The 24,667-nt window shown below is 48.4% G+C and overlaps 1 protein-coding gene and 1 long non-coding RNA gene across 7 annotated transcripts in view; one reads left to right on the forward strand and one right to left on the reverse strand.

Moving 5' to 3' along the window:
* The window catches only part of CELSR1 (cadherin EGF LAG seven-pass G-type receptor 1), a 173,232-nt gene extending 161,626 nt beyond the window's left edge, over nt 1-11,606 (reverse strand). For all 6 annotated transcript variants that reach the window (XM_055808888.1, XM_055808883.1, XM_055808886.1 and 3 more), the window contains exon 1: nt 8,765-11,606. In XM_055808888.1, the coding sequence (XP_055664863.1) occupies nt 8,765-11,447 (2,683 nt within the window). In that variant the 5' untranslated portion in view covers nt 11,448-11,606. The remainder of the gene's footprint in view (nt 1-8,764) is intronic.
* Nucleotides 11,607-12,808: 1,202 nt separating this feature from the next.
* On the forward strand, nt 12,809-20,376 carry LOC114013534 (uncharacterized). Its single transcript, XR_003556571.2, has 4 exons — nt 12,809-12,993; nt 14,518-14,627; nt 17,286-17,374; nt 20,166-20,376. It is a non-coding gene; the product is annotated as an uncharacterized LOC114013534 (long non-coding RNA).
* The last annotated feature ends 4,291 nt before the right edge of the window (nt 20,377-24,667 follow it).

The following is a 24,667-nucleotide window of genomic DNA, read 5'->3' on the forward strand; positions in this document are numbered from 1 at the left end:
TAAATACAAAGGTGGTTACAGCTTAGCAGCATTAACGACTTGTTGAAACAAAGTCCGAAAGTCTTCCTTTCTCTCCAGCAAATCCTACTTTTCTGTCCAACTGTGGGGTTTTTTTTTCAAGTGCGAAGATCATCTTTCTGAAGCATTTTAAAATTTTATTTCTTTGTTGAATGCCAAATCCCCATAAAAGCTAACCTTCCCCCTTCATTCACTCAAACTCTTGACAATATTTAAACTCCCTCCTAACATTATTCATGGCAAAACATTTTCCTGTTTGCAAAGTATAGCCTCCCCTATCCTTTCTATCTAGTCCGCTAAGCCTGTTACTACAGATAGTTTGCTGTAACAGAATTAAGTACAATCATTGCTACAGAAGAAAACAAACCCTTCTGTCCTGGCACACATATTCAGGGTGGGTTCACCCCACTGAACCTCAGCCACCTAACAACAAGGCAACTACCCCAAGTCAGTCACCCTCTTAAACTGCTGGGGTGAGATGGGCATCTCCAGCCAGCAGCCCTCCTGCATCAACCAATCATGGCTGCAACCTACATGACCACCTCTGAAGAGATACCTGATTTCTTGGGCAGATTGTGGTAGGTGATGCAAATCTAACCATAAAAGCCAGGCTGTACCTTTGAAAACACTGTTTGAATCCAACAGAATCAATGCATTGCAATGAAAGCTTAAGCAAAGTGTATGCACGTGGGTCTTACAAAAAAAGGTGTTAGGCAGATCTTGCCAAACAAACAAACAAAAGATCACTCAATGGCACATTTCAAAAATTTCCATGAAGATTACATCCTGCCCCTTTTGGAAACTTGTGTTACATCTATAAATAGTTCAGTGTTTTTCATCACTGGAAAAAGAGCTGCACTGGGAGGAAAAATAATAAAACTGTCACTTGTTACAGAAACACAAATTGGCAAAACTGAATTTAATCAGGTCTCAGATGTTCTTTCTTTCAAGTGGGCAACCACTATGAACAAGGCTTTGAAGAACCAAGCCCCTCGGCAACTTGTTCTGTACTCTGATTTATGAAATATTTTGGCCAAATAGTGTCTAAAAAAGGAGCAGACAACAAAAAAAGCCTATCATTCAGAATAGACAGCACCGCCATACTTGTTTCTTAAATGGCGAAGTAGATGTCAGAGTAGTTGGGGTACTATTTTGCCTGAGAACATCATAATTCCTACAGAAACCAGCACAGAAAAAGTGTAACATGGAAGACTGCCAAAAAGGGTCATCAGATCTGATCTGAGTATCTTCAGCTCCTCTAACCCTCATACATTTCCCAAAGACTCTCCACAGACATTTTTGGAAACACAGGTCAGTATGCCAAAGGAAGCCAAGAGAGACGGTTGTCCAAATCCTGTAAATTAGACAATACTGAGGTAAGCAGATAAGTTGTGTTATCTCAAGAACTTAAATGTAGCAAGTCTGTCCCCACCAACTGGCTCTCAAAATCCTGAGGGGTGACAAAAGGGAGGGAGCTGGGACGCAGCGTGCAGATCTTGTGCCTGACATCTGATCCTGCACATACTCATCCTTCATGCATGAGCACTACAGCTAGAGTTGCCTACGCTGCTAAATATTGAAAAGGTACTTGCAGCACAGAGGTTTAGAATAGGTTTCTGCTTCACATTTGCTTGTTCCCTGCCCCAAAAGTAATTCTGCTCCCAACTTCTAGAGCGGTCACGCTCCCAGAGTCTTTGTATCAGTCTCCCCCGACCCACGAGGGAACGGAGGGGCCTGGTGAAATCGCAAGCCAAACCCACGCTACAGTGCAGTCATTGCTGTCTGTACCCAAAATAACCAGATGAAAGTGAGCTCAGCTGTGCCAGTGTACGCAGCACCAACACATCTGGCTGAACTGTAAACACCATCATAGGTGTTGCGTGCTATCACATGCCCCTGAATCCATGAACCCTGAGCACCTAGCCAGCCAAAACGCTGGAGACAACCCGTCAGCTGCAGGGGTGTCTGGCAGACCTGCAGCACAGCCCAAGGAGGAGGCAGGAAACCATGGATGAGTCTCCCCAACCCTTCCTTGAAGATGCAGGGAGACACCAGAGCCATGCTCTGACCAGACTGGTGGAAATGTGAGGGCACTTGGCTTCCCATCCAAGCATCTGTGAAGGGTCACAAACACCCTACCAGAAGAGTGGTGAGCATTCTACCTACCTTCCCCTAATGTCAAACTTTAAAACCCAGCATTACATTCCTGAGTCATGGGATATTTGAGAAAATCCATTCAGCTCAAAGATGGGAGTCAACAATGAAATGGAGTTTCACGATATTAGCTATATACAATGAAGGAAAACAGACTATTCAATAGGCAAATGTAAAATTATATTGCCTTAGCAGCAGCCAGCCACATCCTTGGGTAGCACTTGGGAAGTTGGAGGTAACAAAATATAAAATACCACTGCTTCACATCATCTACTTTGCCCACCACCTACTGCAGTTTACTATTAACCTAATATCCAAAATTGGAAAACTGTTCCTGTATTCTATTCGCCATTACCCTTGACAGCAATTCAATGTTTATTCTGCAGTTGGCAGTTCGCAGCAGGCTCCACATCCTCAGCCTAAACCAATTCCGAACTGCAAGGGAACATGTGACCAGAACAAAAGAGGGTTCTTCCCAACCCACAAGCGCAAGTCAGAAGTAGGAGCACTTCAGTGACTTCTAAGAGGGAAGCAAATCACAACAAGGGAATACGTCACGGAAACCAATTCATTAATATACCCTGAAGCTTAAAAAGTAATCAAAAAATATAAAACAATTACTAATCCAATTAAAAAGTGGTTGTTACAACAACCTCCCCATTTGCAAATAATTTTAAAATAGGGGAAAAAAGAAGTTTTCCAGGTAATCCCACCCTCATACTACTCCAAATCTAATTTGCTTCCCTTGAGACTTGTTATCAAGAAAAGCCTAGCAGATCTTTCTCTCTCTCTGGTCTTCAGTCTCATTCTTCTTACACCTTCTCTTTGTTGTCCCAAAGTCTCCCCCTTTCCCAGAAATCACTGAGAAAAGCATCAACATTCAGAAAATAAAAAAAAAATACTGGAACACAGTGTGTATAAAATCAGCCAAAACCCCCTGCAACCTCAATAAGCCATTTCTCATACCATCCCAATCAAGAGAACCCAAACAGCTTGTACAGAAGTCTTAGTAAGAAGATGCTGCAAATACAAACATCCCCTTGGCTTTTTTAACGGCATTGCTGAGTCTGGTTTATGCAGGGTCTGCAGGGCTTTGATACACACTTTTTTTTCCCTCCCCCCTCCAGGAACTGATTGTGACCTCTAGTATTTATGGTTCAAACTTTCACTTTGTGGGATAAGGTTAAGTAGGCCCAACTGCATACGCTTCAACCACCAAGACGTATTAAGGTAGAAATATCTTGAAAAGCTGTGTAAAAAAAAAAAAGGGAATATACAGCCTGCACTGTACAGAAACAGGGAGAAACAAACATTTTTAGCTATAGCTATGTTGCATAGTAGCATTTTATGAAAGAAGTTGACTGGCAAAAGAGCTTTTATCTAAGATAAAACATCTTGTTTACTTTTTTAAGTGTGCTGTGGTAAATATTTTTTATTTATTTATTTATTTTAGCAGAGATCACCATTTTAGCAAAGGAATTGCTTATTTACAGTAGTTTGAGCTGCAGGTAACTCCCTATTTTATTTATTTACATGATGAAGATACCTTTTATCTCAGTAAAAAGTTAAGCCAGTCAGCCTTCCAATAAATATTTTCCTCTCATAGCCATAAACGTTTTCCTGTCTTTTGAAAGAAAAATACACCACTCCTATGAAATCCTGGGATGAAGTGGAAGGAAGCCCATAGGAAAGCAACAAGGCAGCCACAGCTTTTTATCGGCTGGAACAGATCGTACAGCTGAAGCGGGAAAGTCACACTCCCGCAGGCTGGAGGGACTCACATCTAAACTGCATCTCACCTACAGAACAGATTAGACTACAAAACCCAAACAGACACAATAAAAGATCCAGCAGCTACCCTAACTTTAAAATGACGGTTGCTGCTCTTAATTTGCTTTTTTAAGAAAATGAATGTAAATGTTCAAAACCACGGTTAATATCAGTCATCCTTCGCTTCAGCCCCACTTAATATACCAAGTAAGGCCTGCGGGTGCAGTCCCGCAGCTTGCAGTATCACACAGCCGTTCTAAAAGAGGTCACTCATCCCTGCCTCCCTGGTCTCTGCAGCCTTCGATCTGCTGCTTTCTCTCCCCTCGCCTTAGGGTGGGATGCATGCATGAAGTGCAAGCGCCCAAGGTCCCTGCAGCCATGCAACACACCGACACACCTCCTCCCACCCCGAGCCTCCACCCGTCTGTTCCCATCACCACCCCAGTGTATAACCCACAGGGATCCCACAGAAGCCACCTGCAGGAAGGTGTTTCCCTGGGAGGGGAGCCATGGAGAGCAGTTCAGGCGCTAACTGCCCCTCACCGAGCCTCAAAGCAAGTCCTCACAGGCAGCCAGAAGCATCACTCCTAAAAGAATGAGTCACCCTGCCCCCCCCCCCCCCCCCCCCGAAACTCACAAGACCCCAGCAGGCCAATCTGTCCCGCTCCCCAAAGGCAGGGGCATGAGGCCAGGGCACACGCCAGCGCCCCCAGCCCACATCCCGTGTGGCCACCCAGTGCTTGCCCTCTGTGCCCAAAGGTGCCCTTGTGCTTACAGACGTCTTCTCCCTCGAGTTTCATTTTTCCCTTTAATCTCAAATCTTCACATACACGAATGACCCCCCAATGCCTTGCATCTCAGGCACAGCTGTGGTCTTATCTTTATCAGAAGGGCTGAACCAAATTATTGCATCTTCTCTTACATTTGTATGGAGAAGGCAGGGAACCGGGGGTCCAAGATCATTAGCATAATGACTTTTAAATTATAATAATAATGAAGATCCTTTACCAAGGCTTGAGCAAATATCCAGAAGTTCACTGCAACACAAAGGAGCTCTGCCTTAATTTGTATTTGCTGATGGTCAATAACCTCACTGAATGCCACTGGAGATTAAAAGCCAAAGAAATGTAAAAGGCGATACTTGAGCTTGCATGCCCTCAAAAACGCATGGGTGTCTATCGCTCACTGCGTGAGGAGCACTGCCTTCCCAAAATTGTATATCGTTTGTTGTATAATGATATTTTACATTTATCTAGACCACTTGAAAGCTGTAGCATCCAGTCAGGTTGGGTTTTGTCTGCACTGATGAATTAGGCTGGGCTCCCAGAGGAGTTTGTGCACACATCCATTGTGTGCCATCGAGCTGTCATTGATGATAAGTGGGACTACTTGTGGCAGCCACAGCCAAGCAGGTGCCAGCAGTTTGCAATGTGATACCCAGGCAAACTTGTGCAACATTTGTGCAAAGCTGAGGCTAGCACCAGCCTTCCCCCCTAGCACCAGCAGGGACCGCAGTAAAATGTTTAACATGGGCAAATGCAATGTGACCTGAGCAACATTTAACCCACTTTTTGACCAAACAAATCCCAATGTAATGATATCATGCACACCACTGTGGATAAAAAGTAATGGTTTTTAATGATCCTGTCAATGTAAGCCATACATTTATTTAGCAACACTAAGAAATCATAGACTGATCAATTCTTGACCACCTGTTTCAGAAGCCCCAAGTAAAATCCTGCCCCCCTGGAAAGCAAGTGCAGGATTTCAGCAGGGTCCAGACTTCACCCCAGTTGTTAAAACAACAAAACCTAACGTGATGCAGTGTGCGGGCATGGGAACATAAGGCCAAGCTCTGCCTTTCTGTAGGAAAGCCTCAAAGGTACAATGGAAAAAAGAGAATGTGTCTTTTTGAGGGACCCCTGGAGCACTGCATCTGCATTAGTTTCATCCAAAAGGGGTCCGGTTTGTCCATCCAGACAGCCCTGCACGACAGGCAAGGGCAGAAGAGCACCACGAGAGATTCACTTCAAAAGAGACTGACTTCAAAAGCTCCCTTCACGATCCAAAGCAAAATGCTAATATCCACACCACCCACATTCCTCCCTCCTTGGCTTGGGTCGGTTCCTGACCGGCTGCGGGGGCACAGCCGAGCAGGTACCGCAGAACCAGGGCAAAGGCAGAGCCACGCACACACCGGGGCTGATGCTGAGCATGCCGTTCTCAGGCTTTACAAAACTGATTAGCTCAATTTGCTTGGTTTTCACGACTCTTAAAATTTGTTTATACACAGAAGGCCAATATTGCCATGCTTATTTGAATAATCCCCAAGTCAAATGAAGGAATGCTGCTTTTAGCCAAGTATCGGTGTCTCAAAGCAGTTCAACTGAGTAGTGCGGCTCCTCACTAGCATCACACACACGCATATGCCTCTGCAGCACAACACCTCGTTAGGTGGAAATAAGATTTTTATAGCAGCAGTGTTACTTCCGACTCGTATATAGATTGAATTCCCCAGGTTCATAAAGAGCTTCAATCCTTCCCCGACCTGAAGAGCAGCTGTGAGTAGGGCAGGACTTTGTCTGTCTGGGTTGAGAGGTTAATGGCTACTCCAATAGACACGTTTTTCAGTTAACTGCCAGGTCATTTTAGCAGATGATTTGCAGGTATTTTGCAGCACTTGGAGATAACCCTGTGGAGTACTTCTGTCTGAGCTTCTTCTCTGTGTTTCTTTTTATTTTTTTTTTTAAACATTGCATCAGATAAACCAGAGAAAGCAGGCAGGTGAGACCTCCCTGGACTGATTCACACACTGCCAGACTCCACCATTTCAATTTCCAAACACAAACTTCTCCAAAATAACATCAAATGGATTTCCGTGCTTGTCAAAATTATTTCAAAATCCTACCCGTAAAAAGCTTTAATCTCTCAAATATCTCAAGACATGCAGCAGCCAGCCAGTTTTGATCATCACAGCAGAGTTTCAGAGTTCACACCTTCAGCAAACATGAAAATGATGCTGGAATGATCAAGCTCCTGTGTTACTTAAGAAAACAGAGGTCTTCATTCCTACCTGAGATTTCATCCACTTAAACTACAGAAATCATTAGACTGAGAAAGGAATAGTTCGTGTCACCTATTTTTCTGTTCTGAACACACTCTTTATCTAGTCTAACAAAACAACTTTGCCAAGCTTTGTGCTCCAAGACGAGTTCTTATCTTCTGCTACCAGATAAAGAGCTAAAGAGCTACCGGTTCAGACAGTGACCATGCAACCACCTGCACCTTAATCCAAATGTTTTTCTTTAAGGTCACAAACCAACTGCCTGTTTTTTCTGCAAGTCCTCACAGGACATGGAAACAGCATTTATGAGCTACCTTACCACACTAGCTGCCCCCCAGCATTTTGGAAGAACCAGGAGCGGCTGGCTTGTCAGGTGACACACCGCAGTAAATTCAGTCGGCTCAGTTAATATCACTTTCATTTTCCTGAAGCAAAAAGGACCTCAAGCCTGCAAACGCAAGGGAGAGCACGGCTCGCTCCCCTGAGGCCCTGCTGCACGCTATGACAACTTATAGTAAAACAAGCGCTGCCAGGATTATGCCACAATTTGACTGTTATCTTTTTTTAATACAACCATCCAAAAAGAAGCATCTCCCAAAGTGTCATTTTACATACCTAATACTTTAAACTATTTTTTTCACAGAAGGAATACAAATATTCATTTTAGGTTGCAGAGAGAGGCAGCAAGGAATGCATCTGGTTAAACCTTTCAAAGTCAACAGAAGTATGGGATCAGGTCCACAGTAAACTTTACAGAGTGGCACCTGCAGAGGAAATTACTCATTGCATGATTGATGCCACAATTAGAGGGATAAAATGTAATTCCACGATAAAAAGGCAACCGAGCAGAAAAAGAATAATATCCTAAGAGCATGTATGCACTCATATAGAAGTATACATCGGATGATAGCGAACAGCCTTCACACACACACAGAGACGCAAATTCTCTGAGGAAGTTAGTGGGGTACAGTACCTCTTCCTCTCCAGTCCTCTCCTCCCCTGCAACACCACTGATTCTGGGGCTGCATTTGGCCAGCGTCCGCCCCTAGCACTACTAAAGCAACTTCAGTGCAATTAGCCACGTTACACAGCTATTACACAGCCATAACTCATTGCTTTCAGAGTTGCCGTTTCCCACAGGAACACACGCCAGCAATGCAAACCAGCGCAGCTCTGCCAGCGTCTCATCCACCCGGGCCACACCAGCAGAGAACTGGTCCGAGGTCTAAGGATCTACCAGCCAAACCTCCCAGTATGCAGAAAGGAATAAACAATTTTTGTTGCTAAAAACCCCACAGATACCAAATCTCAACTGTTCTTTTTTTTTTTCTTCTTCTTTTTTTAGGAGGGAAAAAAAGAAACCAAAACCAAGAGGGAGGGGAGATGGCATTTTGGATACATGTGCATTCCCTACATCTTTGCAAGTTACATCATTTATTACCTCTATGCAACCACATCAGAAAAGCTTCAGCCAAGCACCACCTCAACTGAGGGCGCATACTACCCTTCCACGCACACTCATATTTATTTACCCTTGTGATCCACGTTTACTAAACAACTTCATTGCACCACTTCAATCCACAGCACATGGGCTTGATACATTTTTGTGGTCCCTCCCAAAAAATTTCACGGGTAAACCGCTGCTTCAGGAAACTGAAAGCTGTGCACTGAACTGCAAGTGGGATATTTCTGCCCGTGCCCCCATACTGGTCTGACAAGCAGGTTTACACGCTTTAAGATCCTCAAACACTTGCTTACCTGAGACTGACACTTTCATAAGGGCTTCCAAGGGTCTGTTGTTGTCCAGATCACGACTGAGTTTGAGCTCCCCAGTGGCAGAGTCCAAAAGGAGCAAGTTTAATTCATTGCCTTGCACAAAGGTGTAGGCCAGGCTGTCAGACACATCGGGATCATGAGCTGGGATCTTGCCAATCACGCCGGAGGGGAAGCTGTTGGACTTGTTGGTCACGTAGTTATTGAAGAGGATCTGGAAGTCCTGCAGCACCGGTGGGTTATCATTCTGGTCCAGGAGGCGGATGTGCACTGTCGCTCGGCTCACAAGAGGGGCTGAAGTGGCCTGCACCACGATCACATACTCCGTCCGGCTCTCGTAATCCAGATCCATCAGGGCTGTGAGGTCTCCGTTGAGCAAGTCTAGTTGGAAGACCTCGGGGATGTTCCCCTCTACAATCTGGTACATGATCTGTGCATTGGTCCCCTCATCAGGGTCAGCTGCACTGATTCGTGCCACAATAGAGCCCACGGGGCTGTTCTCCTCCACAAAGATGTCAAATTCGTCCTTCTCAAAGACAGGGGGATTGTCGTTGATGTCCAGCACAGTCACCTGGATATCCACAGAGGCTTTCAGTGGTGGGCTGCCCCTGTCCACAGCAAAGGCTCGCAGGCTGTAGACAGCCACGTTCTCGCGGTCCAGCTTGCGCAGTGTGCGTATCACTCCAGAAGTGGGTTCGATGTAGAAGTCTCCATCTCCATCGTCACCACCCTGGAATGTGTAGAGGAGACGGCCGTTGAGGCCCGAGTCACGGTCAGTGGCAGACAGCTGCAGGACACTGGTGGACAGCGGCACATCCTCAAAAACCGAGCCCTGGTAGCGGTCACGCAGGAAGCGGGGTGCGTTGTCATTGGCATCCAGGATGAGGATCTCGACGTAGGTGGTATCCGATTTCTGGGGGATGCCGTTGTCATGGGCTGTAATGGCCAACGTGTAGGAGGCCTGGTCCTCGTAGTCCAGCTCCATCAGGGTGGTGATGGTGCCTGTGTCAGGGTCGATGCGGAACTGGGGGATGTTATCGTCCAAAATGTACGTGATTCTCGCATTCTCCCCCGTGTCTTCATCGGTGGCACTGATGGTGACAATGGAGGTGCCAATAGGCTTGTCCTCGCTGACACTCACTGTATAGTGGGAGCTCTGGAAGACTGGGCGGTGTGTGTTAGCATCCGTGACGTTGATGAAGACCTGGACGGTGTCAAAGCGAGTGCCATCAGAGGCAGTGACTGTGAGCACATACTGCCTTTCCTGCTTGTAATCCAGGGGCAAGGCCAGCGTGATCAGCCCCCCTCCGCTCTGACTGGTGATGGCAAAACGGTTCCTGGTGTTGCCACTGGTGATCTGGTAAGTCACGACGCTGTTAACGTCCCTATCCACTGCTGTCAGGGTCAGGACACTGCTGCCCACAGCCGCGTCCTCATTCAGTCTGAGGTGATATACCTTCTCCGTGAAGGTGGGGTTGTTGTCATTCACATCCAAGACAGTGATGGACACGCTGGCTGAGGAGGTCATGACAGGCACGCCATGGTCCCTGGCCTCCACCCCAAAGTGATAGTTCTCCACAGTCTCTCGGTCCAGCTCTGCAGCCACCGTGATCCACCCTGTGCTGTTGTTGATCTGAAAAGGGAAGCCAGAGTCACCTGCTACAGGGGCACCTCCGGTGGACGATGCCATCTCTATGAGTTTGTACTCCAGGCGGGCATTCTCCCCAGAGTCGGCATCCACTGCCTGGATGTGCAGCACCGAGTAGCCCAGAGGAACGTTCTCCAGCACCGTGGCCTGGAAGGGAGTGCTCACGAAGATGGGGGCATTGTCATTCACGTCCACCACCTGTACCGACACCATGCCAGTGGAGTTGATCAAGGGAGGCCTGCCCCCATCCTGGGCTTTGATCCGGAGCGTGTACTCCCGAATAGTCTCATAATCCAGAGGGTTGATCAAGTCAATGGCGCCAGAGAAAGAGTGGATGTAGAACTGGCCTTTCAGGTTGCCGCTCACAATGCTGTAGTGCACCTGGGCATTGCTGCCCCGGTCCCTATCTGTGGCCTGTACCTGCAGTATCTGGCTGTTCACCGGGGCATCCTCTGGCACCTGGACCAGGTAGCGCTTCTCGCTGAACTGGGGGTAGTTGTCGTTCTCGTCCTCTACAGTGATGTGCACCATAGCGGTGGCGCTGCGTGGTCCTGGATCCTTGCCCTGGTCGTTGGCCTCCACCACCAGGTGGTACTCGGAGACCTCCTCACGGTCCACCGGGGCTCGGGTCCTCACAACCCCAGAGCGCGGGTCGATCTCAAAGACCCCGTCACCGGCTCCCGGCTCCAGCAGGCGGTAAAGCATGTTGGCGTTGGCTGGGGCGTCGCCGTCGGTGGCACGGATGGTCAGCACCTCGTAACCCACCTCCAGGTTCTCCCGGATGCTCTCCCGGTACTCAGGCTGCTCGAACACCGGCTCATGGTCGTTGGTGTCGCTCACGGTCACCGTCAGATAGGTGGTGGCCGAGCGGCGGCGTGGGGAGCCGTGGTCGGAGGCCGTCACCTTCAGCACGTGGGTGTCCTTCGTCTCCCGATCAAGGCTGCGGGTGGTGACCACGCTGCCCGTCTGGGCGTCGATGGAGAAGTAGTCGTTGGAGCGCTCATCGAAGAGTGCCTCCATGGAGTACGCCAGCCGGCCGGCCTCCCCCTCGTCGGGGGTCCTGGGCCCGCAGCACGATGACGGCCGTGCCGGCCGGCTCGTTCTCGGGGATGGAGACCTGGTAGCTGGGCAGCTGGAACTGCGGGGGGCTGTTGAGGCTCCGCGCCCGCCGCGCCCCGCGCCGCCCGCCGCTCCCCTCCCGCGGCGGCGGGGCGCAGCCGGCGGCGGCTCCGCGGGGCTCGGGGGCCGCCCGCTGCCGGGCGCGCCGCGGCCAGGGCCCTCCGCCGCGGGGCCCGCGGGGCTCACCGGGCGACGCGCGGCGCAGCGCGGCCCCCGCCGCCCTCAGGCGCCCGGCGGGCGGCAGCGCCGGTGGCTCGGCGGCGGCAGCGGCGGCGCGGCAACCCGCGGCCCCCGGGGGCAGGTGGAGGAGCGGGGCGGCGCGGGGCGGCCGCAGCTCCCCGCCGCCCGCCGGCGCCAGGGCGCAGAGCAGCGCGGCCCAGGACACGCAGGCGGCGGCGGACAGCCGCAGCATCTCCGGAGCTCAGCGGGCAGCGATGCCGGGCAGAGGGCTGCCGCACAATCCATCCACCCGCCGGGCTGCCCGCCCGCCCTCATCCATCAGCCGCCGGCTCGGCTCCCCCGCCCCCGCCGCCCGGGCGCCGCCGGCCCTGAGCCCCGCGCCCCGTCCCCGGGCAGCGGGCTGGAGAGCTCCAACTTTTCCACCTTAAACTTTGAAGTGAGTTCAAAATGGCTCCTCTCCTCCTCCTCCTCCTCCTCCGCCCGCAGCCGCTCCCGAGAGGGCGATTAGCATAAACCTGCTGCTCGTCTCCTTCGCCAAATAGAAAAAAAAAAAGAAAAAAAAAGAAATACCGAAGCCCCCCCGCCCCCCCCCGCGGCGGGCCCGGCCCACAGGCGGCGCGGTCCCGCGTGGCTGCGACGCGGCGGAGCCGCCCCGCCCCGTCCCGTCCCGTCCCGTCCCGTCCCCGCCGCCCCGCTCCGCTCCGCTCGGTTCCGCGGCGGCGCTGAGCGGCTCGGGCTGCGCGGAGCGCGGCGGGCGCTGCCCGGGGCGGGGTTTCCCGCCGGCCCCGCCCGGCCCCTCCCGGGCGGCGGCGGCGGGGGCCGGGCCGGGAACGGCCCCGCGGGGCTCCCGCCCCGCCACCCGGCGCCTCTCGGCGGCCGGCCCCGGCCCCGCGCCCCGGCAGAGCTGCCCGCCGCGGCGGGGGGCTGCGGGGGCCGCCGGCGGAGCAGGTCCCGGCTGGCGGAGCAGGTCCCGCCGCCGCGGCCCCGCCACCCCGCCGGCCCCGGCGCTCCGCGGGGCGGGCGGGCAGCGGGCAGGCGCCGCGGCTCCCGGCCGCTTCCCCGCGCAGCAGCCACCTGTCGTCTCAGATCCGCCGGCCGGAGCAAAGTTAAACTGGGTTTATTTATTTATTTGACTTCTTCCTGTGAAGGGGGAAAAAAATCCAGTAAAATTCGTTTTCCGGGCAAAATCAGCGTCGTCTGCCTGGCCGGGGGGCGGTGGGTGCTGCGGCCGTGCTCGGGCCGTGCTGCGGGCGGTGCGAGGCGGCAGGTAGGAGCTGGAGCCTCGAGTTAAGAGTCGTCTTGGGGGTAATTGCGAATCGCGACGTACAACACGCAAACCGAGGTAGTTTGTGGGAAGAAGCAAAGCCGAACCCCGCGTGTAAACGTTGCATTGGGGATTATAACGTCGATTGTACGACTTCATGCTAAATCCTTTATATCGGCTGACTTTTTTTTTTTTTTTTTTTTTTTTCCCTTTGTAACGTGAGCGCCGAAGCGGAGCGCCCCGGCGGAGCCTCCATCCCTGCGGCTGCAGTGGCCTCTGGCGGGCACAGCGCGGAGCAGCCGCGGGAGCTGCGCGCCTGGCGCAGGAGGTGCGGGCCGCCTGCCGCTGCTGACCCGCGGGGGGCTCCGCGGGCGCGGGCGATAAGGCGCCGGGGGCTGCCGGCTGGGCTTGTGCAAAACGTTTGTGCCCTGCAGGAGCTGGAAGGCAAACTGTCAGCGCGCTCCGGTGCTGTCACCGCGGGCTGCCCGGCACTTGCAAGGAGACTGAAAAAAACAGATTCAGTTGCTTTTTATCCCCGGGACTGCATTATTGCAAAGGGGGAGGGGACAGGGTGGGGGGACAGGGGACACCCACCCACCTGGATTATTGCCAGTAAGTCTGTCATGAAAAAAACAAAACCACAAAAACCTGTATAAATTGCAGGTTTGGAAGATGTTTAGCTGATTCAGCTTTACTCAATTACATTATTTATTTTTTAAAAAAATGGAATTTGGAAGCTGAGTTGGCTTTTCAGATCCTCCGATGAAAATGATAGTTCATGAAAAGGAAGATGAAAGAAATAGGTTAAAAATATTAACGTTAACCTCCCCTTTATCAAGTTTAAGCAAACGTAGTGATCTGGTTTATACTCCAGAAGTCAAGCAACTCACTCTATAGCTGCTTTAAATCACATCAATATTAACTTGAGATCTGCATAATAAAACCCTGGTTGAAGTTCATACTTTTCTCTACATTTTCCTGCTATGATGCTAATGCCCATGCTTTGAAAAATAAGCTTTTGTTACAAAATAATCCTTTTCTATGGCTTTTCAAAAGTGAGTTCCCAGTACATGTTTCCAGAGTTTTTATTAGATAAAATAGATCCACAAGAAAAGACAGTTTAAACTTTTTTTCTTCCCGTTTTATTGGAACAAGAGGCAACATCCATGAGTCAGGAATCAGGAAAGGGAAGAAAAAGCATCTGTATGAAACCAGTTATGTGCATATTCCCGTTTGTATGTCTTGCCCTCTATTTTCCGTTATTTTTGTCATGTTTATCTGACATGTTTCACCGTTTTCTCATTAGTGGTATAATCCTTATTGTTCCTTTCATGCATTACACCACTTGTCATATACTATTACTGTAAAAATAGATTTCAGATGAAAAACGGTTAGTGTAGTATTGAAGGCTGACTCGTTGCCTTAGTGAAAAGAGGAGGTTATTTAACATATTGGCAATTCAAATCACTTTTCAGACGGAGGCAGCGGTAAGATGCCTCACACCTGTCCCTGTATCACTCCATCCAGGAACAGGGATTGCTGCTTGGTCAGAGGTCGGGGCCCGTGTGATCCATTTCTGCCACTGCTTCAGTGGGTCCAGAAGAGCTGGAGAAGACACCGGCAAAATCAAATGATTGGTAAAGGCAACTCAAGGTGGGGAGGAAAATCAGAATTACATCTCGTGTTTTAACTGGCAAGTTTGCAGTGAAGACTGATCCTTCTAAGAAAATCAGACACTCCCTTTGGGCCTGATTCTGCAGATTTTCAGGTGTAAGCTGCCCTTTTCTATAGAAGGAATCACAGTGACACCACCGTGATGAGTGTTGTCCATAAAAATATGCAAGTGGGCGAGGTTTTGCCTGACCCTTTGTTTCCTTGGTACCAATCGATGACATATTCATTTCACAGTTCAAAAAATGCTCTGTTTCAACTTGTCTGGGAGTGAAGTATTTCAAGTTTCTTTCCAAAGTGAATTTGAAACAAAACTGAGAAGCTAAAAAACCCCAACAAACCAGGATAGCATTGTTACCCAGCCCCGTTCAGTGTTCAGCTCTAAAAAAAAAATAATTAAACTTCAAGGTGTTTTCTTAAAACATGAAGTTTACAAGACCAGGGAAGAGACCAAGAATCATTCCTTAGTTGAAACTGTGCTGTGAGATTTGTAGCCCACAGGAAGAGTAATAATAGATCAGATAATGTTTTTAAGGTTGGGAATAAAATCATTCTGTGTAACATCCATCTCTGCAGAGGATGGATCTCTGGAAGGAGATGGAGTTTTTCTCATCTCGGCCCACTAGTACCTTGAGGAAAGACTTAAAAATTCATATGCAGAAGTGCAGTGTTACAAATAGTTCACTTTATTTTTTAGGAATGAGAGTGGTGAAAAGGTTTTTGTCATGGGGTTTGTGAAGTACATTGCAAAAAGGTGATATGCAGCGTGTCCCTCATCCCACAAACCAGTGGTTTTATCTTCTAAACTCTTTCTTAGGGGGAGGTTATGCATGAGAAGAAAAATTATCCTCAAATGTAGGCATCCATGCAACACTAACTATATCTTGTAGGGGATCTCAATATACATAGTTTTAACATAAATTGATATGTGTAACAAGTATTCATAACTGCATTTATTTACTTCCCAAATGCACCAGTGATCTATTCCCGCTAAAGCAATGCTTTGAGAAAATAATCTGAGAAACCACAACAGGCAGCAATAAAGCAGTCTTTAACCACACTATATTCTTCAACCTTCCAATTCTCCAGTGTCTGGAAAGAAACCAGAAGTTTTGTGCCACACATTAGAAGTGAACAAACTAGGTTCTGGAGGGGAATGTTATTTATCATCCATTATTTTAAATAGACTGACAACAAATTAGACATAAAAAATCCCAACACCCGTATAACAAATAACTTGCTAGTTTTTAGGCTGCCTGTGCTGGTTGCCGTTACATCCTACCCTTAAGGCTGGGTCTTTTCGTTGTCTGGCACCGCACATCAGCAGAGATCAGTCCTCTGTGATAAAGCCTAATAAAAAAAAGAGAGGGGCAAGCTAAGAGGAATTCCTTGATTTTGAAAGTGAGTCTTGCTGTGGTGGTGTTCCCTCCACCCGTGGCGTGAGGCAGGTGGGAGCCCTGGGCTGCTGCCGTGACTTGCCCCTGGTTCTCTGGGGCTGGGCACTGTGGGGGCCGGGGGGGCTCCATCTGCCCAAAGCACCCGCAGGAGACCTCGTCCCAGTGCAGTGTGCAGACTGGTCCAAGGACTTGAGCGAGTCCCACTGACACTCTAGCAAATTTAAATAGGATAAAACCAGGATTTTGGACAATTTCTCCAATCACTGCAGAAAGCAAGCACGATAGAGGCATTTGGACTTCCAATCCCCATACGAATCTGCTCCACATCCAGCCCAAGAAAGTCAAATGAGCAAAAGTAATTTATTTTTTCATGTTTCATCTGAGTTTATTTTGAGAATAGAAGAATTAGTTCGAGCGCCATAAGCTGAAACTTGAACCTTCACCTATTGCAGGAACCACACGGGTCTGGAAACATTCCAGAAAATACTTTTATTGCTAACATTCATTACTCTTAAAGCCAAGAATGGATTCCAAAATGCTGGGATCCTTATTGCAGGAATGGTGTTCGAGGCTTCTCAGCTGTGTGTAACTTACCTTTTGTAGAAAGAGAAGGAACAGTTCAGAGCTCTTAGACAGCCAGTTTGTTGTAGCCAATTGTACTGTTGCTTCTTTTAAAATCCTCAGTGGAGATAGCAGCAGTTCAGTGTTGGAACTTGTTTATTTCCTCAGACTTAATACCATCCATTTATAATTTACCCTAAGGAGCTCAGCTCCACCCTTCTCAAACACTGCCTGTGAATTTCCTCACTTTAAATTGGTTTAGGTATTTTTTTTCCCCTCCTCACTTACAATAGCTAAAGGCTCCACTAGTTACAACAGGCAAGTAGACAAACAAACCAGCAGAAGAGCAAATTTCATGCCCAAAAATTACACAGTGGCCAAGAGCAAATAAAAGCTGAATATGGTTTGACTTTTATTTATGGGAAAAGTGATACAAAGGCTAATGCATCAGAAATGTAGTTCTACAAACTAACAAGCTCTGCAGCAAATTCTGTAACAAACTAGTTTATAAAACCCCAGACTAATGATCCGGTTCAAGTAAGCAGAGTAGAAAGGCCAGGTCTATAGATTCATGTGATTTTCTTTTTAGATCTGTCCTATACATTAACAGGGGTACTGAGTGAAAAACAAACCCCTGGAAATTACCTTTTACTGCTTGTTTTGCAGGACTTGTCCTTTCTCTCTCACAGGGTTTCACCCTATGTCACACCAAGATTTAAAAAATCAGCTCTCATGGCTTTGCTCAAGAGATTCAGGTGAGTTTGCTGCCAGTCTGTTGTCAGCCCATCAAAACAAAGGGGAAGCAGGACAGGTTTCCTTGCTTTGCCAGCTTCTGGTACTTAATCAGGGGATTAGGGACTAATTAATAAGAAAAGAGTGCAAAAGGTAGACACATCTAGCTTGGCTAAGAGACAGGTTAGGGACTGGAGCGGGCTGGAGTCCAACCACACATTACAAATTTGTAAGGTGTATCAACCAAGGAGCAGTTACTGATGGTGGTACGAGAACATGAGGAACAAGGAGATGACACAGAAGATGAGTAAACTGAGTAGTTCAGATACTGATGGAGATGTTGCTGGCTGTGGAGCAGCCTTCTGCAGGACTGCATGGCATGCTTACGGGGTAGGCATGCTCTGCATTTACATGGGAGTATGGGGATGATGTTCTTGTACCGCCGTCTGTAACTGCTCCTTGGTCACTACACTTGGATGTTTTTGTAACATGTTGTTACACTCCAGCCTGCTCTGGTTTCACCGCTAGTAATTCCTTAAGCTCTCTCTACTCTTTTGACATCCATTTAGTACTGAAACATTTCCCATAGATTTTAATGCCTCCAAAATGTTGTGGGGTTTTTGTTGGGGCTTTTTTTCCCCCTGGATTGCACTAGTATTTTTCTGAACTTGTTATGGTTTACACAGAGACAGGGTTAGTCTTTTTCCTCAAGTCTCCATTACTTTGTGCCTACCAGCACTAAGCACCATCTGCAATTATATTGCTTACTCGCTCAGCACCACAAGATTCTTCTTCACCTCTCCAGAAGCTGGTTAGATTTGATGTCATTAGAGTCAACAATCCTAGTTAGTTTTGTAACACCTGCACACTCAGTCACCTTTCTGTTCAGCTCTTCCCTGGCAGTGGGGCTTTGTAGCCTATTTTCCATGAGCTTGCTGTGGGCTCCTCGGACACAGCAACCTTTGCGCAGGAAAACCATTAAGGGAAATTCTTTCAACTGCTTATAAAAGAGTGTTCAAACACCTTCTAGTGGATGGACATGAAGGCAGAATGAAAGCAAGGAAAGCGTGACTTTGGTCTAGACCGTTCCTTTTCCAGAAGTTCAATTACATTCAAAGACAAGGTATTTCAGACTCTTAGGGAAGGAAGCACACCGCTGTAATGAAACACTTGCATGCAGGGGATTAGTTGACCTGTTGGAAAAATAAAAACATGCTGAAATGCTTAACTTGGGAATATGAAGTCAGTGTAAAAGGTTGCTCGGATAACGGTGGGGTTTGAGGCTTTTTGGCTGTCTCAGCAAAAACACCAAGAAGGTGATGTAGGTGTTTAGCATCTCTCTTAATCACTGTATTTTTTGCAGATGAGGTGTTACAGCTATCGCTGTTTCCTCCCTTTTCTTAGTGTTATTTCATATCTAGAGTTCAATGGAAAGATACAGTCTTGGTTTCTAGTCCTGGTCTGGAAGCACTCTGTGCACCACAATCACTTTTCAATTTTTCCCAAGAAGCCTAGGAATAATCATCTTTTTCTGTAGATGCCTTTTGTAACATATTTCTGAGCATTTGTCATCATTCCTGAGGCTTGGAACCTCTGAATATGAAAAAATAGAAAGTGTTTGAAAAAACAGTATACTAAATCACTTTAAAAAGCATCAGTGAGACTGCGATGGACCCCAGTTTAGGCTCTACTGGGCTCTGGGACAGGTACAGAGAGACATCATGTCCTGCTGACATCCAGAGGGGTCTGGCCCCGAATGGTGGTGCAGGACCGGTGTGTTGCAGCAGTGCCACGCTCTCAGGCTGAGCTTTGCCCTGTGCCAGCTCACCCCCTTGGCCAGCTCGTGTCATGGACCATGCCCAGTGAGGAATTTGGATGGGGTTACCATCTGTATATCAGGAAAGGTAAAAGAGCTTTTCTCTGGATGCAAGCCATGCCATGCCAGATGGTGTCCATACCATACAGTACAGACCCTGCCTTGATTTGCTTCCCAGTCTAGATAAAGTGAAAAGGTAGGTTTCACTCAAAATGCTTGAAGCATACTGCATTTTCAAATGTTTTAACTGTCCACTTTTCTGCTCCTTTACTAGCTATATAGCACCAGTGCTCTTCCTTGGGGGGACTGGTTGTCCTGCCTCTCCAGCAGCCTTCACCGGGCTCACGTGACACTTATTAGCAGATCATGTCTCTGGTTGCTGGATTTCTTCAGGGATCACTCAGTATTGTTTCATAAAAGAGAGGAAGAGCACTTGCACTCTTAATGAATTTAATTGTCATCACTTGTCAGCTTTGTGCTCTGAGGTCTCGGTTAGGTAGCATAATTATCATTGTATTTATATATAGGTAATTATAATCTGGGAAACGGTCCAAATCCTGCTTTTTAAGTAAAATTGGTCAAACCTATTTGCAGCAACTGGAGCCCCTCTGTAGGCAGCAGTCTCACTGGCAGCACCGCAACGGCTGTGGGAGGCTGTGCCACATGGAAACAGGGGGAGCCACTTTCTTGCTCAGGTACAGCCAGGGGTCATTTCTTGTTCTGCCTGACATTCCCTGGAACACCCTTATCTTCAGATATTCTAGCCTGGAAGCTGTAGTCAGGAAACAGGACAAAAACAATCACCGGTGAGACAGGCTGGGGAGTGGGAAGGTCATTAGGCTCTCAGGCTTGTACTCCATCCCTAATGCCGCTGCCAGCCTGATTTTCCCTATACCAACAGGCACGGGTCCCACCATCCTCAAAGAAACGAGAGTCATACAAGGTGGTTTCTCATGCAGTGGCTTTGGTTTCAAATCCCACTGTCTCTCTTGCTGCAGGAATGGTTCCTGGACAAGCAGCACAGGCCTCTGCAGAGCCGAAGCGGCACCAGCACCATCAGTACCCTGCCTGTTTCTCCAGACCTGACCTACAACTATAAATGCTGTATTGGCGATTTCTTTGTCCTTAGGGGCAAAAAATACATTTTCCAGTGAAAAAAAATCCTCTGGGAATATCTCTAACTGTTCCCACTGGAGCGTGCAGCATCACCCCTAGCTGCTGTGCACCTTGTGCCATGTCATGTTAGGGCAATGCAGGGTGCCCTTGAGTTTTGCAGGCCATGGGCAAAGCATCAGGACTCCCACCATCATCTCCACTACTCCTCCAGGGAGCATTGCTGTAACATTAGAAAGTGCTAATCTCCATTTCCACCCACAGTGCAAAAAATGAAATATTTTCCGAACTACGAGGAGGCTGAGAGACTCAAAACTAAAAATATTCCTGCAGCTGCCACTGTCACTGATGAAATAGGTTCTCAAAATTGGCTTGTTCTGAAAATTTTAACCAGCAAACCATCCTGTCATCACAGGCAGGAGCAGAGAAGGGTCCTGGGTTAGTCACAGGGCATCGTGGTGGGATGCTGGACTTCTCATGGGTGGATATCACAGGGAGCTAATGGGCTGCTTCTTGGGAAAGGGGATGAAGGGAAGCCTTTGCTCTTTTTGTTTGGAAGAGGGAATTATCCTATTCTCCCTTTGCTTTCTCACCCATCTGTATGTTGCATATACCCTGCAGATGCCAAAGCGTCTGGGAATAGTAGGGCTGCTGAAGGCATATTGCCCTGTACCTGCACCTTGCTCCAATACAACCAAGATCGCTCCCTGTCCTAATCCATGATCTCCATCTGTTGCATGGCCATATGACTCCCTTGGAAAGGCCTTGCCTTTCTCGTATGCTGTAACTGATCAGATGGTTTGTTCACCCCTAAGGCAGCATTTTTCTAAAATACAGAAGGGGTCAGCCTTGCTAATCCATTAGGTAGGAGCTTGGTGGCTGTTAGAGTACGTTCAGCTCTGCAGCATTTTTCTCCTGGTCCCGGGCAGTGGAGGGATGTGCTCTTTATTAGGTTTTCTGCTCACTACTTTGCGGAGTGTTTCTCTGCCTCACTTTCTTTGCTACTTCTGGTGAGCAACTGTGTGTTTTAATGAAGTTGCGCAAGTCTTCTCAGCCAAACTGCAGTACTGAATGCGTCTACCGCGAATGAGCTCAGAGCAAAATCTCTGCTTCTCTACCTTCCCTGTTATACTGACCTAGCTAATGGAGCCAAATTCATTCTGACCCAGGAAATCCTCTTAAATCATGGGAACAGCTGAAAGCTGAATTTGGCCTGCTGTGCACAGGGCCTGGATCAGGGCCAGGACTACCGAGCCAGTGATGTGCCCTCACTGCAAAACAAGCTAACAGTATCCTGGGCTGCGTTAGGCAAAGTACCGGCACCAGGGAGGTGATCCTTCTCCTCTGCTCAGCACTGCTAAGGCCACACCTGGAGTGTTGTGCCCAGTTTTGGGCTCCCCAGTACAAGAGAGACATGGACACACTGGAGAGAGTCCAGTGAAGGGCCACAAAGATGATGAAGGGGCTGGAGCGTTTCTCCTGGGAGGAAAGTCTGAAAGAGCTGGGACTGTTCAGCCTGGAGAAGAGAAGGCTCAGGGGGATCTTTACAGTATACAGAAATACCTGAAGGGAGGGTGCAGAGAGGATGGACCCGGGCTCTTCTCAGTGGTGCCCAGTGACAGGACCAGAAACAATGGGCACAAAACGAAACGGAGGAGGTTCCCTCTGAACATCAAGGAAGCAGCTTTTCACTGTGAGCGTGACCAAGCACTGGCACAGGTTGCCCGGGGACGTTGTGGAGTCTCCATCCTTAAAGATATTCAAAAGTCATCTGGCCATGGGCCTGGGCAATTGGCACTAGGAGGTCCTACTGGAGCAGGGGATTGGACCAGATGACCTCCAGAGGTCCCTTCCAACCTCAGCCTTTCTGTGATTCTGTGTTTCAAAACAGAACAGTGAACAGCAGAGAAGGGAGACGATAAAACAGGGCAAGAAAGATGGAGCGAGGTGAATTACTGATTTACGGAGGCAGAACAGAAGAGAGGGATGAGACTGCCAAGAGGGATCACCAGTTAGCGTTTCCTGACTCTGGCCCTGTCTGAAACCAGTGCCTCTGAGGACTCACTGAGATACAATGCTGCAGTAGAAAGTGGCTGAAAACTGAAAAATGGCAATAATCTCATAGCTTGGCAGGATTCCTACCTGGTACTAAGCTTCTCAGGATGGTTGTCGGTAGTTTGTAGTCAGCCTGTGCCAAGCCAGCCCATCCTCCTGCAATACCAAGCCAGTGAAACCTGGAAGTACCAGGAGAGCTGCCCAGCATCTGCCCTGTCCCTGTGCTTCATCACCTGGGCATGGGCACAGAGGCTTCCTGTGCAGAGGTGATGGCGGGGTGACCCAAGAGATGTGCCTCTGAATTGGGCATTTTTCAGAGGTGTTTCCTCTCCCTTTAGCGTCTGAGTCCCAGCAACTGGAACTGCTTCAGGGCACAAGCTTGCAGCACCGCGGTGCTTGATCAGAAGCAGCTGGCACGTCGAACACACACAGCGCCGGGCGGAGCAGCCCGGCAGGCCTCACTGGCAGTGTTCATTTAGGTTGCTGAACTATCCGCTGACAGTTTTGCTATGTGAGATATGCTGGGATGTGACGATCAGCTGACACGTCTGCTGGCAGGTCTGAGCCCAGCCTCCTTGCTTGGGCTGGATTGCCACCCTATTACTGTTAACAGCACTGTCATTGCAAGAGTTTGTCTGGCACCCATCAGCATATCCGAGAGCCATATAGACCTGTCTTCTTGCTGTTGGTACTGCCAGAGGCTGGCCATGCGGTGAGGACCGTGCCTGCAGGTTGGGTGGCCGTGGCAGCGGCTGCCCGGCATCTCTCATGCTGAGCCCAGCGAGCACTGGTGCTCACCATGGACCACGTTCAGGGTTTCAGTGCTGTGGGAGCGTTGACTGCCCTCGGACACAGCCTGACCGAGGGATGCAGGCAGACAGGACCCTCCAACGGGTCAGTGTCTGCAGCCGGCATGGGCTTTGCCTGCATTTGCGGGAACAGAGCGGGCAGCCTGAGTCACACTGAGTCTGATAAAGGAAAGTCATCTCAAAATGAGTACAAATGTAAAGTGTTGCTGATTTTATAAATGGTTCCTACTAATTATTCACAGGAAACCACACAGACAGACGAAATTAAATGAACATTAGTGCCTTTGCAAAGTCAAGCTCTCAAGAGTATGCCAGAATTAAGGTGACCTATGCAGTCACCTTAAGTACATGTGTTATGGGAATATGTTGCACTTTCCTCATGTAGCACTTGTTGTACACTATGGACTTATAATGGAAAAGATTTTAGCCCTCTTTCACATTTAGTTGAGGCTTTTCTGGCTATCTTCCTCTTTTCCTACCTTACAGATAAACAGCTCCTGCCGAGGTGTGAAATGTGATCTAGTGGGAGATGAGATGTGCTCCAGCAAATGCTTAGTAGCCTTTGCAGTTTTTCCTCAAATTTGGAAGGTACTGGATGTGAGGATACATAAAAATCAAGAATAAGCAGCCCAAAGGGCTTCTTGGCTTGTTACCCTGTCTCGTGTCCTGCAGGCAGAGCAGTAAATTCTGCAAATTCCACCTGCCATTTTACTGTCCAGTTTGGGGCTATTCTGAAACTCTTTTGAACTGCTGAAGTAGTTCTCATCCGTATTACTTTGGACAGCTGTGCATAGTTGACCAATTTTACCCATATCCCCGAAGGCCTATTATTCACCTTCCTTTGCAGATTTTTTTAGAAATTGGTTGCTCAGAGCAGTCACAGCACATGTCAGTGTAGGACTCCAGCTGAGAGTCCCCTTCCTTGTGAATATTGCTGGTATGTTCCTGTTCTTGCCAGTTGCTTCACCACATGAAGACACTCTCCCTTAATCCATGGCAGCTACTTTATGAGCTGCTGTTGAAGGATTTCCCCAACACCTTTTGAAAATCAAGCTGACTGTATCTGTTGGATTTTGCTTGTCTGTTGACACTTGCTTGCTGATGCTTTCAAGGAAATCTTAGATATGTGAGTCATGACTGCTGACGCTAACTGTGATTAATATATCATATTTATTCACATACCCACACCACTAATCCCTTCCAATAGTTTCTTGACCCGACTGTGGAATGGGGAAAAAACCTGGAGTCCCTAGGTGATAGTAATAGCTTAAAGAATTTTTCTTGTTTCTGTATATATTCTTATTGAAAAAGACTGCCTGCCTCCCACCAAAGAAAAACTGGGAATCATGCAATTCATCCTTCAGCCACCAGGTAGAGGCAAAACCCATTGAAAAATAGCTACCCAGGTGATAATGTAACAGTATTTCCAAAATACTGGTCTGATTGACATCAAATGAAAGCTTCTGGCCAATCTGTCTTCATGGTTCTTAAAATAGGTCTGGCCAAATTCAAATATAATAATT

The sequence above is a fragment of the Falco peregrinus genome, chromosome 6 (assembly GCF_023634155.1).
Source record: "Falco peregrinus isolate bFalPer1 chromosome 6, bFalPer1.pri, whole genome shotgun sequence".
Lineage (NCBI taxonomy): Eukaryota > Metazoa > Chordata > Aves > Falconiformes > Falconidae > Falco > Falco peregrinus.